The sequence below is a fragment of the Crinia signifera genome, chromosome 4 (assembly GCF_055691185.1).
Source record: "Crinia signifera chromosome 4, ASM5569118v1, whole genome shotgun sequence".
Classification (NCBI taxonomy): Eukaryota; Metazoa; Chordata; class Amphibia; order Anura; family Myobatrachidae; genus Crinia; species Crinia signifera.
In genome coordinates, this window is record NC_139220.1 from 149,131,131 (window position 1) to 149,149,751 (window position 18,621).

The 18,621-nt window shown below is 43.5% G+C and overlaps 1 protein-coding gene across 1 annotated transcript in view; it reads left to right on the top strand.

The window, feature by feature from the left end:
* ZNF277 (zinc finger protein 277) overlaps positions 1–18,621 on the top strand; it is an 80,957-nt gene that overhangs the window by 16,562 nt on the left and 45,774 nt on the right. Inside the window, exon 2 of the mRNA XM_083182742.1 lies at positions 5,495–5,696. Coding sequence (XP_083038868.1) covers positions 5,495–5,696 — 202 coding nt within the window. The remainder of the gene's footprint in view (positions 1–5,494; positions 5,697–18,621) is intronic.

An 18,621-nucleotide genomic window follows, 5' to 3' on the forward strand; every position in this document is an offset into this window, starting at 1 on the left:
ACCCTGGTCCAAGAGATTCTCAGGGCTCAGAGCATTTCAGTATGGAGGTGCCTCAAGCTCCTGGGGAAGATGGTGGCGTCATTCGAGACGCTTCAATTTGCCAGGTTCCACTCTCGGAGGTTCCAATGGAACATTTTGTCAGCCTGGTCAGGAAACACTTTGACCATGAAATCCGAGATGATAGTGCTGTCTTCGGACACCCGAGAATCCTTGAAATGGTGGACAGAAGTAGATTCCCTTCAGTGGGGTCGGTCATTACAGACCTGGGACTGGTTGATAGTAACTACCGACGCCAGTCTCAGGGGCTGGGGGGCAATAGTCCTGGATCTCAGGCTTCAGGGCCTGTGGACGGCAGAGGAATCAGCGTTACCAATCAACATCTTGGAGCTGAGAGCTGTCTGGAAAGTGATTTCCTTGGCGGGAGACAGGTTACAGAACCTCCCTTTGAGGATTCAGACCGACAATGCCACAGCTGTGGCGTATCTGAATCACCAGGGAGGTACACGCAGCAGATTGGCCATGTGGGAGGTGTCCAGAATCTTCCTATGGGCGGAACAGAATGTTCCAGCTGTATCGGCTATATTCATTCCAGGAATAGAGAATATAGAAGCCGACTTCCTGAGCAGGGAGGAGCTCAAGGAAGGGGAATGGAGCTTACACCCTCAAGTGTTTCACCAAATCACTTCGATGTGGGGAACTCCGGATGTGGACCTGATGGCATCCAGGGTCAACCGTCAAGTGCCCAGGTTCTATGCCAGAACAAGGGATCCACTAGCGGAGGCAGTGGATGCCATGACTATTCACTGGCAGGGAGATCTCCTTTATGCATTCCCACCAGTCCCAATGTTACCGAGACTTCTGAAGAAAATACAGGGGCAGAAGGTTCCAGTGATCTTAGTGGCCCCAGATTGGCCAAGGAGGTCCTGGTACTCGAGGCTTCAGAGGTTGTCTGTGGACTCATGGCGTCTACCTCTGAGACCAGACCTTCTAAGACAAGGCCCATTCAATCACCTGGATTCAGATCGATTGATTTTGACGGCCTGGCTATTGAAACCACCATTTTGAAAAGAAAAGGGTTTTCTGAGGCAGTAGTACAGACGATGATAAAAGCCAGAAAAGCTGTATCTTCGGCAAATTATTATAGAGTCTGGAAGACTTACATTCGATGGTGTGAGAGAAGAAAGGCTCATACATCTCATTTTAAGCTATCAAGAATGATGGAATTCTTACAAGATGGTTTTTCATCGGGCCTAAGCCTTCAGTCACTGAAGGTGCAGATTTCGGCCTTGTCCATCTATTTCCAGAAAAAGATAGCCATTTTGCCGGAAATTCAAACCTTTTTACAAGGAGTATCCAGGTTGAAACCTCCATACAAGCAACCAGTAGCACCTTGGGATCTATCACTGGTTTTGGAATGCCTTCAAAAGGCACCTTTTGAACCTTTAAGGTCGGCTGACTTTAAGTTTCTCACGTGGAAGCTAGTGTTTTTGTTAGCAGTAGCATCTGCTAAGAGAGTTTCAGAATTGGGAGCTTTGTCATGTAAATCTCCCTTCTTAATTTTTCATGATGACAGGGCTGTTTTAAGAACAGTGCCTCAGTTTTTACCGAAGGTGGTATCTACCTTCCATTTAAATCAGGAGATAGTTCTACCTGTGTTTCAACCCCCAGAGGGTTCTAAGAAAAGGGACAAGTTGAGAACTTTGGATGTTGTGCGTGCCTTACGCATATATGTGGACAGAGTGAAGAGTGTCAGGAAGACTGACACATTGTTGGTATTGTATGACGTACACAAAATTGGTTGGCCTGCATCTAAGCAGACTATTGCTAGGTGGTTGCGGTCTGCATACACCTGCATCTAAGCAGACTATTGCTAGGTGGTTGCGGTCTGCATACACCTTTGCATACACCAAAGTGGGTAGACCAGTACCGGCCAAAATAAATGCGCATACCACCAGGTCAGTTGCCACCTCTTGGGCGGTTCGACATGGGGCCACAGCTGAGCAGGTTTGCAGAGCTGCTACTTGGTCATCTGTTCACACATTTGCCAAATTCTATAGATTCCATGAGTTCGCGTCGGAGGACGCATCATTCGGGCGAGCAGTGCTGAGAGCTGCAGACCTGAGCGTACCCTCCCAAAGGACCGGCTCTGGAACGTCCCAGTGTTGAGCTGTGTCACCAGGACCATTGAAAGAGAAAAAGGGATTTTTGTAAGAACTTACCGTTCGAATCCCTTTCTCTGATATGGTCCTGGTGACACAGCGATCCCTCCCTTACGCTCAGCGTTTGTACTGAGTTAATGTATTCCAGTGGCTTTGAAAGATTGAACTGAAGAGTCCAGGGATGCAGTAGGGGAGGAGCCTACCCTCTAAAACTTTAGGATAGGTGCCTGGCTCCTTCGGACCCTCCTACATCCCAGTGTTGAGCTGTGTCACCAGGACCATATCAGAGAAAGGGATTCGAACGGTAAGTTCTTACAAAAATCCCTTTTTTTTAAGCCGCAGAAGTGGATGTATTCAATGTTTAGGCTGCACGACCTGTAATTACTTGATGACTGGCAGCTACATCACACATCCACATAATGGCAAAAAAACATGAGATCAAATGGCCACCTACCTGCAGCACCAAGTATGTGGTGTATGTCATAATCTGTCCCTGTGGATTATATTATGTTCGGACAATGTCAGTGGATGAGAACTACTAGTTGACTAGTAGACAATGAGTGCCAACTAAAGGTACGCATGGCTCAACATCGCACAGCCATACAGGTGTCAGACACCGTCGCCCGGGTGCCAGGGATTCCGGCCGAACGGTGGTGCGGGGGCAGCACAGCAGCGCCAGGAACACCGCCCGGCTATGTCCCAGCAGCCGCCGTCCGGATACTGGGGATTCCGGACGGTCGGCGGGGGGCGTGCACAACGGCAGGCCGGGGGACGTCACTAGGCAACATCCCAGGCCGCAATCTGACGTCAGACGCCAGCCTCAGTGAAGGGGCGCCTTATTAAAATAAAAAGCCGGCGTCTGCTGCACACAGACGCCGGTTATAGCTCTACCCAGCTGTCTCTGGTCTCCGGTGTTTATCAGCTTCCTGGTCTTCCTGGCAGAGGCTCTCCAGTGTGCCTGCTGTCTCCCTGGTATACTACCTTCAGACCCGGTTCCTGGTTGGTGCTTATTGTGCATATTGGTTCAGGCATTTTTCCAGCTGTTGCCTTCAGATACACTATATTCTTCCCAACTCATGTAAGTGCTCCAGTGGAGCCAGTATATATTTCTTTATTTTCCAGCAGTCTGCTGACCATTGTATCACCTGTCTGGCTACCTGCCTGTTTGTTTTATTTTGAGGGTTCAGGCCTCTTCCCCGCCATGGGTCTTGCCTGTCACCCTTCCTGGTGGTTACCAGGTTCCACTTCCTATGTTATTTATTCTCTTTTAGTCTTTCTGTAGGCAGGGCTTTTCCGAGTATTTCTGTTTTGGGAATTCGCTCCCTCTCCTGTTGTGTTACCGTGGAGATTCCCTTTACTCTCTCTGGTGTTTGCGACTGGGTCGCGATCCCGTCCTTGGCCTGGTGCCGGCAGATAGGGGTTATTATCAGCTTAGGCCTGGTAGTTAGTCTTTTCCTTTTGTGCCCACCTCTGACGATTGCAAGCTCTTTGTCCGTACATAGACCTAGCTGCATCGGGGTTGGAGCGGGCATAACTCGCTCCTTTGGACGCGGCGGCAACAGGTGAAGACTAGCATCTGCAGGGGTTTGCCATCTGTCCGAGAGGCTCAACAGAGAGAGTGTAGGGTTCGCCGTGGCCATCCTAAACAGCAGTCACAGCCACGGGCTCACGCCTGACCTCCCACTCCCTTCTTCCTGGTGCACTAGTGCACAAACCTCAGTTAAACATAACAACAGGTGCCACTATTAGCAGGCACTGGTGACCAGCCAGTGGCCAGGCATTTCGCCGACCATCAACATGGCATGGCCACGTTAAAGTGTAAAGCAATTGACCACGTACCTAGTTCTTTAAGGGGAGGAGACAGAGTGAGACAACTTTTACAGTTAGAAACCGGATGGATCTTTCGTTTGGATACATTGAAGCCCAAGGGGCTCAATAAATCCTTGGGATTAGTTAATTTTGTGTAATCCCATTTAGGCTGTTTGTGTTACCCATATTAATGCCTTACGTCGATGGTCTAGATCAGGGGTGGGGAACCTTTTTTGTGCCAAGGGCCATTTGTATGGGGAAAAAATCCTTTGGGGGCCATATGTAAAAATGTCTCTTACAAATTGTCCTGCTGCCGCTGAATAGGACTGACAGTCTCCAGTTGCTGTTGATTTAAGAGGAATCTTGCGAGAACTACCGACCTCTCGCGAGAATTCCCCTTTACTTGACTCCCGGCAAAGCCGCCTGGTGGGTGGGAGGGCCACTCAGAAGGCTAAGGGGGCCACGTACGGCCCCAGGGCCTGAGGTTTCCCACCCCTGGTCTAGATAGACAGGTTTAAATATCATGCAAAACATGTCTGGAATAAGAGGAAACCGGTGACCTGCTTAGTATAGGTTTTATGTTTTGTATTTACCCAGATGGTATAGAGGTAGCCATTTGTATTAGGATTTGGGTTGAAGTAATTTGTTGTATGTGTTTTGCACGTTTGAGGTTTCACTTTGAATTTTTAATATTAAGCGCCAACACTATTGAAATTGTCTTGCGACAGGTGAAATATTCTTGCAGCAGGACTTTTATATATGGGCTGATTGCCCTCTTACACAATATTTGTTGTTCACGATGTATGTTTGTATACAGGTTGCCATGACTGTTCTCCCTCGTGTCTCTGGGTTGACATTCCGTTGTCCGGGAACCCGCCATTTCCGCCAGATGGGAGATCCGAAACCGTGGGGACCGTGGACGGACGGCGTGATCCACGGCGGGAGAATGGAAGACGTCAATTGGTAAGTGTTTGTATTTAAGATGTCACTATGACACTTGCACTGTATCCTGATGAAGGGAACGTTGTCCCCGAAATGTCGCATTTGATGGATTGAAGCACTACTCACCATTGTTTGATCCTTCGAAGTCTCCCGAGTGCCATCTTTACTTTTGGATTGTGTATTGGGGGAAGTTTCCTCCCGAATGATGGCACCGGAGCAAGATATACCCCAGGGATCCGGAGTGCCGCAAGATTGTTGAAAGATATTTTCTTTTTTTTGGGGGGGGGGGGGGGTGTTTCCACTATCTTGTTATTAGATACTCCCATTATACATTGTAGCCATAGATGCGTAGGTTACTAACACTGTATATGTGTGTGTATGTATGTATATATATATATATATATATATATATATATATATATATATTGCTATTTGGCCTGCTAAAACTGCATTCTGGGATGTGTAGTTAAACAACATCTGGAGGGCTGAAGGTTCCCCATTCCTGCCATGTATGATCCTGTTGACTACAAAAATCTCTCTCTCGTGTTATTTAATAATTAAGTGATATTTAAATTGTGTTTCAGATAGCAAGGACTGTATCTTGGAGACCCTGTCACTGCCAGAATGTTTGGTTGCGGCTTCTGATCCAGCAGATGCCCTGTCTCTGCCATGTATGCTTTGTGAACAATCTTACAAGAAAATGGAGAAGGACGACCTTCTCAGACACATGGTTATTGAGCATAAGCTTGTAATTGCCGATGTAAAGTTGATAGCAAATTTCAAAAGGTAAGATATATTTGTAAACTGAAGTCTTAAACTACAATTACAAGTCCCTCCACTGGCAAGAATTAATTTACTTCCATTGATCTCATCATTAGTCAGTAGTTTTCATTTTAGCACCCTGCAGCTTTACAAACCCATGCTTTTTCTATTCCCTGTCTGGGTGTTCCTCTCTGCTGTGGTGCTTCTAGCACAGTGTGGTCTGTATTTAGCATTAATATGCAGACCAGACCCGTGCTAGAATAACCACAGCAAAGAGCGACCCCCCAAACAGGGAAGAGGAACTGCACAGGTTTTGGAAGATGCAGGGTGCTAAGTCATCACTGTTTTTATATCTTTATGGGATCTTTCTGCCACATACTGAAAAGCATCTTATTTTCGAAATGTGAGTTTTTTTGAGATTTGAGATCTGTTAAGAGATGGTGGAGTTGTAAGCTATGGAGAATGCCAGATAACAGGAGGTTGTACTAGTTCAGGGAACAGATGATTATACTATGAGGGTAACGCCAGGTATCGTGGTAGTAGTAGTCCAAGCGGTAGATGATTAAACTGTTTGGGTAGCATTTTGGGTAAGTAAAATTAAATTTTTTGTCAACAGAGTTTGTCTAAGAGTATGGGCAGTATTCAATGAGCATTATCGCGATGTGCAGCGAATCCTGTTTATTATTCTCTGCACATTCACAGTGTTCCGGAGGGCTGGAGCATTCGCTGCCAGCCCTCCCTCTCACCCTATTCAATGCCGCAGGGAGCCGGGGGACAGCAGCAGGCAGGGAGATGGAAGCCTCCCTGCGACGGAATGTGTGTGTGGGGGGGGGGGGGGGGGAGGAGTGCTCCCGGGGACACAGGGAGCAGAAGCTATCCCCCCCGGAGAGCTGGCAGGACCTGTAGGGAGCCGCTGCACTGGTCCTGCTCATGCATATGTAATGAGCAGGACCAGTGTGCAGTGAATATTTAATGAGCGGTTCCCTGCCCCTGCTGGCGAATGTGTACAAAAAATAATGTGTTGCAAAATAAAATGACTGAATTTTTCTACACCAAAAAAACAACATCTTTATTTTAAAATATCACATTCTAGTTCGCCTTAAAAAGTTGTCAAATACAAAACGGTGAATCATGGTGAAAATCATGCTGAAAGCAGTTCTCCATCCTAGCATTGAATACACTCTTGGCGAATCCCAGTGAAAACCCCATTGAAATACACCAGCGAATTGCAGCGAGCATGAAACGGAGAACTCGCCGGCATTCACTGTTCACTTTCAGCAAACAGTGAACATCGAATAGGGTGAATCAGATTTTCAGTAAAAAAAGATTCACCGCAAGGGGCAGTATTCAATACTCCCGATTCACTGTTGTTTTTTTCCGGCGAATCGGGCTGCTCATTAAATATTCACTGCACACTGGTCCCGCTCATTATATATGTACGAGCAGGACCAGTGCAGCGGCTCCCTACTTGCGTCCGCTGCCAGCTCTCTGGGGGGGGGCAGCTTCTGCTGCCTGTGTCCCCAGGAGCCCTCCTCCCCCAAACATTCTGGGGCAGGCAAGGAGGCTTCCATCTCCCTGCCTGCTGCCGTCCCCCGGCTCTCTGCGGTATTCGCCGTAGGAGTTAAAAATTGCCTGAGGCATTGACTAGGGTGAGAGGGAGGGCTGGCAGTGAATGCTCCAGCCCTCCGGAACCCTGCGAATGTGCAGCGAATCCTAAACAGGATTCGCTGCACATAACGATAATGCACATTGAATACCTGCCAAGGAGTGAAAACAGCCCGATTCAGAGGGCCTGCTCTATATCCATATTTTAACAGTGTGTTTCAGTAAGAATACATTTTAGTTGTTTTTCTTTGTTTGTTTTAGATTCCTCCCACCTGTATTATGGTGCAATTTTTTTCTTCTTCGAATGCACTTACCTTACTTTCGGGTCTGTTAATGCAGAGTATGTTTTCATTGAGTCATCCTTGAGGTTTCTTCCAAATACATCTGTGAATGCACTGTGCAGTTTCACATTGTAATCAATGATCCTTGTGTTGCTTTTCCATTTACACTTTTAATAACACAGCAGTGAAATTTACTAGTGCAATACTAAGCAGTGAACATGGAAATACAGGCAGATAAAGGATATCAAGTATCTTGAAAACAAGGTTTTCCATGAGCTGGGGGCCTAGCATTAGTTATCCAGTTAACATAGCAACAAACCGTTGTTTGGGTCACAATGTCAAAATGCTGGACTGTCATGGTTACCTAAATTCTGACAATCATGGCTGGTAGTAAAAACCTTAGAGACTTTGAAAAAATGTTAGACACAGGTTCTGCTGTTATTGCAGTACTGATAAACTGCTCATGTACAGGACCTATACTGTGCATGTGCAGGGTTGGTCCTGCATCCTCGTATGCAGTGAGGTTAAAGATGTCATAGAATTTGAGGTGATTTACAGTCTGCAGCTATTTGGGGGTGAGGATGGGATGCCCTTTTCACAAAACTGTGGCATGTTGCCTCAAATTGTGTAAGTGACAAGGAAGTGTCTCCATCTTCCAATTGAGATCTGCGTAGAGCAGTGCTATCTTTCAGCAGGAGCTCAGTTCCTGAACCTCTAATTAAATATGACATCATCAGGAATTAAAAATGTACTTTCCATTAAATAAGTTGCTACTTGTTTCCTAGAACGGCGCCACCGATTTTGATTGTGAGCATCGCGTCGGAAAAAATCGCGTCCATCGCATGCCAACCAAATCGCATGCAATGCGATCGACGCGATTTTGCATTAATTTTAATGTGAAATGACCCAAAACACCCCATTGTAATAGAAACCCCCCCTGATGTTTGAAATGGCCCCCAATTTTAACGCCACCCCGCTATAGACGCCAAGTGTGGCGAGGTATCGCGGCCCATCGCGGGCTTCACAGGTATCCGCGGCCCCTCGCTGCGCTCGCCGCGCTTCGGGCTCGGAGGCTCGCTGCGCTCGCCACACTTTCTGTCCTCGACTCCACGCCGACGTGGATAGTAGGGGTATGAAAAGGTCGGAGGACGCGTACCGCCGCCCCTCGCGGGCTCGCTGCGCTCGCCACACTTCGGGTTGGCGTCAATAGCGGGGTGGCGTTTCAAATTGGGGGGGCCATTAAACATTACAAAAAGTCCAAAGGCGAGCAACAAAGCTTATTAGGGGAATGGAGAATTTAAGCTACGGGGAGAGATTAAGCAATTTGGGACTATTTACATTAGAAAAGAGACGTTTAAGGGGGGCCATGCTCAACATGTACAAGTATATCAAGGGCCAATATAAGGAACTGTCACACACCCTCTTTTCTACTAGAAAGGAATCTAGGACACGAGGGCATGAGTATAGATTAGAAGAAAAAAAGATTTCATTCAGATAGTAGAAAGAATTTCTTTACGGTCAGAACAGTCAAACTCTGGAACTCTCTTCCCAGAGAGGTGGTAACGGCTGGCTCATTAAATGCGTTCAAGGCAAAGTTGGACAAACATTTACTGGAGAAAAACATCCATGGGTACAAATAAGAAATATAATTTGTCTGTAAAATACCAGAACCTACCAAATCAGCAATGGATATCTATACCAGGTTGAACTAGATGGACGCAAGTCTTTTTTCAGCCTTACCTACTATGTAACTATGTAACATGCTTTTTACACATATTCAATGTTAAATGGGCCATATTGGCCCATTTAACATGTTCACCTATGTGAAATCGGGTTGATCCCATCGCGGGCCATTATAATGGCCCACGACGGACGCGATCAACCTGATTTTCACTTTAACATTGTTCCCTATGGGGAAATCGCGTTGATCGCATCGTGGCCCCTTATTAGGGGCCGCAATGGACGCGATCAACGCGATTTTCACTTTTACCGGCAATTGAGCCAGTTAAAGACAGAAAATCGGGTCCATTGTATGCCTTAAGTACCTTAACTTAAGGCATGTGATGTACCACGACGGGCGCCGTGCTAAGAAACAAGTACCAAAAAGTTTTATTTTAAAGTCACCTGTGAGTTCCTTGGTTTCTAAATACAATATCTCTCTCTCTCTCTCTCTCTCTCTCTCTCTCTCTCTCTCTCTCTCTCTCTATTTAATCGATCCACCCCCAGATCCATAGGGCCTTATTCTAGTTCACTCTTAGAGGCAAATTCTTTCTCAGATGGACAAAACCATGTGCACTGCAGGGGGGCAGATGTAACAGGTGGAGATATAATTAGATTTGGGTGAGTTATTTTGTTTCTGTGCAGGGAAAATACTGACTGCTTTATTTTTACACTGCAATATAGATCTCACTGAAGAAAAACCCCACCCAAATCTAATTCTCTCTGCACATGTTATATCTGCCCCACATGCAGTGCACATGGTGTTGTCCATTTGAGAAGGAATTTGGCCCTTATTTGAACTAGAATAAGGCCCAGACCTATTTTTCCAGAAATATAGTACTGGCGTAGAGGGATTTGATGCTGTTTCCTAGGCTGCAGCAGTGGATTACACTTTAATGCATGTTTGTATATCATACGCCACTAGCATACTGTATCTAAGCATCACTGCTGCTTCCAAGTGATGCTAATTCTGTCCAAACCTGAATCGGGCTTCAGACTGCTCAAGTTGCTAAAGTACCATGCGTTGGGATATCTACTGCTTTGTAAGTATAGCAAACATGAGAATGGCAGCAGTTTGCAGATGCGCATATTCCAGATTTGACTTAGCCATGGTTTTATCTAAAGTGCAAGGGAAAACATTGAGTTGGCTCGAAATCAATTTACCAAGTTTAATTCAGTAAAGGTGCCCATACACAGTGAGATTTTTTCCCATGCGTTTTGTAATAAATCGCATCGCATAGGATCACATGCGATTTGGATGTGATCCAAGGCAGTACAAAATGTATGTGCAGCACATACTGTTTTGTACTGTACGATGCGATGCCCGGGGGAGCGCATAGTGCAATCGCACAGTGTATGGGCACCTTTATGTGAGCATACAGGATTAGTCCATTTAGAATTCCACTGAGTGTTTCACACCGCACAAGCCGTAGAGGATATTGACATAGTTAGAGGAGTTTTTGGTAGAGCACAATAATCTGTGCTCACCGTAGCCACATTTTTTTTATTGGAAAGATGTCTTTCTTGGTTAGTGTTTAGATAGACCCATGTGTTGGCTTCAAAATGTGCGCCCCCACCCACATAGCCTTCCCAGTAATTTTAAGTGATTTACTTTGCAGTGATTTTTGTGGTGACTAGGATCTTTTTTTTGGAAGCCGTTTAGTTAGTTGCTGTCTCTGCCTCTGTTTCACCTACAATGATTATTCAAATCATTGGTTCACTCTGGATAGAATAAGAGTGGACATTTTGTCTATTCACTCGAAATAGAACAACAGTGGACATTTTGTCTATTCCTCATGAATATAGAAGTCTGCTAACCTGGATTCATGCTACCCTGTTCACTGATCAGTAATGTTTCATGAGTCTCATTTACTCCCACTTTCCTTAACTCTTAATTTTTGCTATTTCTCTACAGATTAATAATAAATCCCATTATTTTCCTATTAATTTAGATTTAGATTTGATTAGTTCCAATTTTATTTTTTTGGTTTTCACTTTTCTGTCATTTTCTAGTCTCCTACAGTGCTAGGTATCTTCCTTTTCCCTCTTTTCGTGTGCTATCTGTTGCTTATGAGTAATGTTGCCATAGAAATAAGGAGTGTGGGGCGGTTAGAAAAGAAATGGAGAGAAAGCTGAGAAGAGATGAGGATTGGGAAAGAAGCTGTAAGAAGAATTTAGCAGCTGGCTATAGTCAAGCATGCATTTCACTTGTTTTTATTCAGTCAGAGAGCATATACAAATAATAGATGTCCCAGACTAAAGGGATATTAAGGCAACCATATTTCTTATTATCTTATTTTTTGCAATGCCTCTATTTTTCAATTTATTTTTTGTTTCATGTGTCAAAAGCAATAGTTTCTATTATTTCTCTTTTAACAATTACTGTTTTATTTTACTCTTTTTTTCCTTTCAAAACTGACAGACTAATGTCTGACTATCTAAATGTAGGTCTCTTATTGGTTCTTCTTTTCTCTATTGCTCAACTAGACTTATACCCCATTCTCAGACCACTTATTTCCACTTCTCATCTTGGGTCTCATTCTTTTTCCTTTCTCACCGACACTCATTCCGTAGTGTCACATTTATTTCCCTCTCCGTATTTCCATGCATGTTTCCCATTTTTACCTACCACTTATCGGTCATCATAAAGTCCTCTTTGTATTCTGTATACTGCAATACAGTGAGGCGCTGTGAGGTCATTGGGTAGTATCAGCCAGAGTTACACACATACAGTATATAATGTGGTGGTGAGTTTTGACTATAAAAATAAGAATAATGAGGATATGAATAATACAGAGATGAGATTTATAAGTTATAAATCACTTTTTAGTCATAACACTGGAGTTTATTGGAGTATGACGGTAGACTCCGCCTCCCCTCCACAACCTACAATGACCTCACAATACTACTTCAATATATATGTTACTGGTCTGTCTCTTTGACTGTTACGCCGTTCAATATGCTGCTCTGTGATATTTGCCACCATCTATTTCATCTTTATGCACAGAGCTGTAGTTTATTGCAGTGTTCTCTGATCCATGGCACCACTTTTTTTTTATTTTGTAATTATTGGTAATATCCCAAGCTATCCATGGCTAAACAAATTAGGAGTCTGTAACAAGATTAACTTATTCTCCTGATCCAGAAGTATCCAACATATATATATGTTGGTTTCACAACAAAATTGCAATGGTAACAATAAACAAAGCCAAACCCAGTTGAACAGTGAGGCAATCCTGTGAAGGCAAGATATACAAGGCACGCAGTGCTGGAATGGCCCGCAGAGGGACCGGGAAATCTCCTGTGCAACACATATTCTCAGGGCCTCTCCTCCTTGCTTTTGTGTCAGGTTCCATACTCTACACTCGAATAATGCATTAAATTCTATTTCAGCCGTCTTCACTTTATTATATACCCCTATTCCACCAAAATGCTGTTTCCAACTCCAGTTTTTGAAAGTGGCTCTAACCAGAGTCACAGTCAGGTCAGACCTCATTCACACTACAGGCTGCACCCAGCATATTACCAAGTAGATACTTGTGCAGTCAGCCTGTTCTGCTCGGGTTTGGAGTTGACTTAACATGGTCGAATACCCAGGTAACAAAACTTGGGTAATTTTTATCTGACTCTATCACTTTATCAACAGTGCGTGACCTGGGTTACGCAGACAGTATCCCAGGGTAAAAGTTTGGTTAAAAAAAAGGTTATTAGAGGGTAAATTATTGAGCTGGGACCACAGACTGGCACAGGCACAACATAAATGCAGCATTTACTTTCAAAGTCACATATTTTTTTCCCGCATTTGATAAAGTAGCAGAATTTACAGTATATAAGATAAATCTAATACATAGACTACATACAGTAAGCAACAGTGTGCAAAGCAGTTCCTTTGAACTCAGTTATACTGTGGAAGCGTGGCGAGCCCCGCGAGGGGATGCATAATACGTCTGAAGTAATGCGCGTCCCCTTGCGGGGCTCGCCACGCTTCGGGCTCGCTGCGCTCGCCACACTATATAAAGTCAACTCCACGCCGACGTGGATAGTGGGGGTATGAAAAGGTCGGAGGGCACGTACCGCTGCCCCTCGCGGGCTTGCTGCGCTCGCCACGCTTCGGGTTTACGTTGATCGTGGCGTGGCGTTAACAATGGTGGGGCATACAATGAAAAATGAGGTCTGGGGGGCATTTAACATTGGGGTCAATATAAAATCGGGTCTCAGGGACCATTTAACATTGGTTCCAATGTAAAAAATCGGGTCGGTCGGGTCAATTGCTTCGCATGCAATTTGGTTGGCATGCGATGGGATTGACCTGATTTTTGCAACCCGATTGCATACAATTAAAATCGGTGGCGCCATGCTAGGAAACAAGTACCAAAGCTTTAATGCAATGCTCAAGATAAATATGGCCCAGGTTGTATATTCAAAATTTAGTTGAAGAGTCACTCAAGTAAACATTTGGCCAGCTCCATGAGTTTAGGTTTTACAAGGGGGTAAGATAGTTTCCTAACCTACCATGGAATAAAGACTCCAGAATATTGCTTGGTTCAGAAAAAGCGAAGAGCACTTTAGACCTCTTACCTTTTACGAGGCAAAACAACAGCGAACCCTGCCAAGTTGAATTTTATTGGAAGGAAGGGCAAATCCACCCATACCATTTGGTTTAAATGGAGAACTTAGCCTAATGTTGGCCTTATTATCACCCCAGATAAATTAGTTCATTATTGATTACTTTTAAAATGTGGTTGGGAAGATAGATTGGGGAAATTAGTAAACCATAATGATATTTAAGTTGAATAGATTTATGTTACTAGTTTCCTTAAGGAGCGATTTATTTCCAAATATGCAATGTTATAACAAGGTCTGAAGAGCCAGGAGTTGCCCAAATCCCTGAGTACTTAGATCAAGTTCACTGTACTATATGCTGAAAATATCCATTTGCTGTAATTGGATGTCTTTTTCAAAATGTTGTTGATTACATTTTGTTACAGCCATATAAAGTAACTGTATCTAACGGACAAAATGAGAGCCAAAGCCGAAATAGTGAACCATCTCCTACAGATACCGCAGCTCCACCATGGTAAAGGCTTGGTTACATCAAAGGCCACTGCCGAGCCCCTTCCTCAGCACAGTGCTTATTGGGAATTTAATTTAAAATAAATGCACCTTGAAATAAAAACAAACTTTAAATGAATAGATAAATCATACTTGTGGGCCTTTAGAAGAACTAATATAAGCAAAAAGACAAATTATGGTACTTGTGAGTTATCTGGGCGTCCGATTTTTTGATTGTATGCCTTAAGTTAAGGCATACAATCAGATGCGATGCGATACGAAATCGCATCGCATCGCATGCGACCATCGGATGCGATGACCCGATTTTTCCATAGGAATCAATGTTAAAATGGACTGAGTCCATTTTAACATGGAATTCAATGGGAAAAAGGGGTCCTTTTCATACCCCTACTATCCAAGTGGGCATGGAGTTGGATATAAACCTGTGGCGAGCGTAGCGAGCCACCGAGCCCGAAGCGTGGCGAGCGAAGCGAGCCCCGCGAGGGGACGGTATTCCGTGTCCCCTCGCGGGGCTCGCTACGCTCACCACGCTTCGGGCTCGGTGGCTCGCTACGCTCGCCACAGGTTTATATCCAACTCCATGCCCACTTGGATAGTAGGGGTATGAAAAGGACCCCTTTTTCCCATTGAATTCCATGTTAAAATGGACTCAGTCCATTTTAACATTGATTCCTATGGAAAAATCGGGGCATCGCATCGCATCCGATGGTCGCATGCGATGCGATGTCCCGATCCGACCCGATTTAAAAATCGGACGCCCGGATAACTCACAAGTACCCAAATTATAGTTTGACTTTTTTGTTTCTTCTAAAAACCCAACAGCATTAGCAATAAAAACTTGGCACATAGTAAATTCCATTCCTCAATGGCACTGCACAATTACTTTCCACTCCTGCTCTTCCCCTACATGACAATTTCATCGCTTCTCCTGACTACACAAATATGTGGCTGGTAATGAATGTAGAAAAAGTACCGTATGTTTTAAGAAGGTAGCCAGTTGGGAGCGTTGGCACGGTGCCATTCTCTTTGATGACTTGTCACTTATTACTGATGGCAGTGGTTGTGTTTTATGGACTATTTGTTTTAAACAATTCAAGCAACTGTAAAAAAAAATATTGCAAATATGATAAGTATACAGCTCATATGAACTGACAAATCCTTCTTTTGTGCAGAAAGATTGGAATTGCCTTTTCCAATGGCATATTGTATAATTTTATTTTAATTACAATCATCACTTCAGTGAGAAGTACTATATAACTAATTACATTTTAAAAATGAACATTTAATTCTGGTGCTTTGCAATGTCATTTTACTGCCACGAAGATATTTCTTTCGTATCTAAAAATATCACAAGTTAAACCTGTTGAAAAACCATCAGTCTAAAACATTAGAGGAAACATTGTTACCATGGCGAAGCTGCAATTTACAGGTACTTTGGAAATGAATACGTATTATTAATGGGAGAATAATGTTTTAACATTAAAAGCTAGGTTTTGCAATTGTATTTGCGCAACTGTTGATTAGTAATTTTTTATGTTTTAACAATTCTTAGAATTTGTCAACCTGACAATTGTTCATTGATTTGGTCAATATGGTATTACATGTGGACAGCAGATGAATTATTAATACTGATATTTTTTTCGATACTTAATGTTCATAATAATGTCATATCCAATTTATATAGTTTCAAGTTGATTCAGACCCACTTAAGTAATAGAAACACCCTCCTTCAGTTTTGTTATATTGTCTTGTAAGTGCGTTGTCTTGCATGTACTTTCTGTTGCTGATTTATCTCCAATTTGTATGTGTTTCATCCTGTGTAACCACATCCTGCACAGGTCTGTTTTACACCACATACTCCTGTGGTCTGTGTTAGGAAGAAAAAAAAAACTACATTTACATGGTGTGCTCTTGTACAACATTTTCGGACAGAATCATGATGATGCTTTCCTTTAAAGATATACTACACCTTTATGGTGTGAGTTCAGAGTGCCAGAAGATGTCTGCGAGTGGACAAGCAAGTACAGTAACACAAGTTCCCAGTAATAACAAAGTATAAGGTGTCAGAATGATAAGCAGCACAATATGCAAGAAGGTCCAGGAATACATGCAGTTCAAGCTGCGGGGGTAAAATTATTACATATTAGAACCAGGAGTGCTAGGAGTACAGAATGCTAGAATTTCTAGGAGAGGCTGGAGGCCAGGATTCCTAAAAGTTTCAGGGGAACCAAGAAAATTATTTGTTTCGGGTACTTCATTTCAAACAGGAGCTCAAACATATAGATAACCTAGCTTATTTGTCTGACCCAGAGTGGAACAATAGCTAGACCTAAATAGTGCAACCTATTAGGGCTACCCATAAAGTGTAGTATATACTGCACTGAAACCCTACTCAGCATGTTGGAATCATAGGGAAGGTGGATCCTCACAGAGCGCTGAGCACCCTGCAACTCGTGTACAGAACACACAGGCTTGTTACTACTGGGTGTATCTAAATCTCTGGGAGTATCTACAAGAGGTAAAACTTAGGGATACTGTCTTAACTTCATTTAACTTCATTTGAATATATATATATATATATATATATATATATATATATATATATATATATCTGTATGTAACAAATGTAATATTTCAAGAAGAAATCAGCCTATTTCCTTAATATACCAACCTTATATAGTGTCCATTTTTTCTCATTACCATTGTATAGAAACAAGAACTGTAACATTAGCAAGTCATACTGTACCAGGATTATGTGGGCAAAAGGGAAAGCAATATTTGGTTTGAGCCCTGAAACTGCTGTTGCTACTGTTACTGCTGCAACCTTACCTACTATATGTCACACCTACAAGCCCATTTTTTAAAGTTAACACCACCAATACTTTAAGAGGGATAAATAATACCTAGTATGACTGATAATTAATGGAATCCAGACAAACGAATACCAATCCAGACAAGGACATCTAAATAAGTATATGACCAGAGTAGTTGTACACATAAGGATGTGTCTGACTTCAGGCCCCCATACACTATACAACTTCTCTTACAGAATAAGTCACATCCAATTCCCCTTGAAGTCCCGGGTGGCAGGATTGCATGCGATACATTGCATGCGGCCCTTCTGCATGCAGTGTATAGCATGCAAGGGGGTCTGAAAAGGAGTTCATACTGGAAGCTCCGGGTCCGATACAATGCGCATGGGATACCTAATCGGATCAGACTTAAGGCACATGCTATTTGGGCTGATTTCTAGTGTCCTGATCCGCCAGAATCAGGTGAAATATGGCGGGTGCCGGACGGCTCCCCGACAGTCGGATTCCGACAGTCATTCCTCCGACATCGGAATCCCGACTGCTCCCTCGTGGGGGTCCATGACCCCCATAGAGGGAGAATAAAATAGGTGGCAAGCGCAGCTTGCCACCGTGCCCGCAGCGTGGCGAGCGCAGTGAGCCCGCAAGGGGCTTCATTACGCTCCCCACGCTGTGCAGTCGGGATTCCGACGTCTGAGTAATGACTGTCGGAATCCCGACTGTCGGGGAAATATACCACACCCAAATCTGACCCAAATCGCATAGTGTATAGGGTATTTAAGTATTTCCCTGAATGTGGGTGAATCATAAGCTTTCCTCGTCTCCCCATAAAGGCAAGTTGTGCAGTTAATGGACAGGTTCACAAACTCTGTCCACAGGGCCACAAACTGCACATTTTCCAGATCTCACAAACTGAAAAGTGAACAAATTCCACCTGCCAGTGTGTAATGAATACACCTGTGCACCTGCTAACTGACCTGGAAATTGAGAATTGTCTGTGGTCCTGAGGACTGAGTTTGAGAACCATTGAGTTAATGCATTTAGAGAAGGGTTTTGGAAATTTCAAATTTACCAGACCACTAGATTCCAGGAATGAAAATGCATGAGCTACCTAGACTTTAATGTTTTTCCCTGTTTTGTAAAAGTGCATCAAGTAAATGTCTTTTCACTCTGCTGGTTCCGGATATATGTTTACCATAGACTACAGTTCTTTTAATGATTTAGCTATGTGGTTACTACTTGTGAAATATTTGTTCACCTAGGCCAAGAATAAACTAGTTTTTTTCTTGTTTATGTGAAAACGTGAAAGTTTCCATTCTGGTGATAGTCATAAAAACAGGTATTTGCAATCTGCATAGAAACATAGAAACATAGAATTTGACGGCAGATAAGAACCACTTGGCCCATCTAGTCTGCCCCTTTTTTAAAACATGTTACCTCAAACCATATTTGATCCTTATT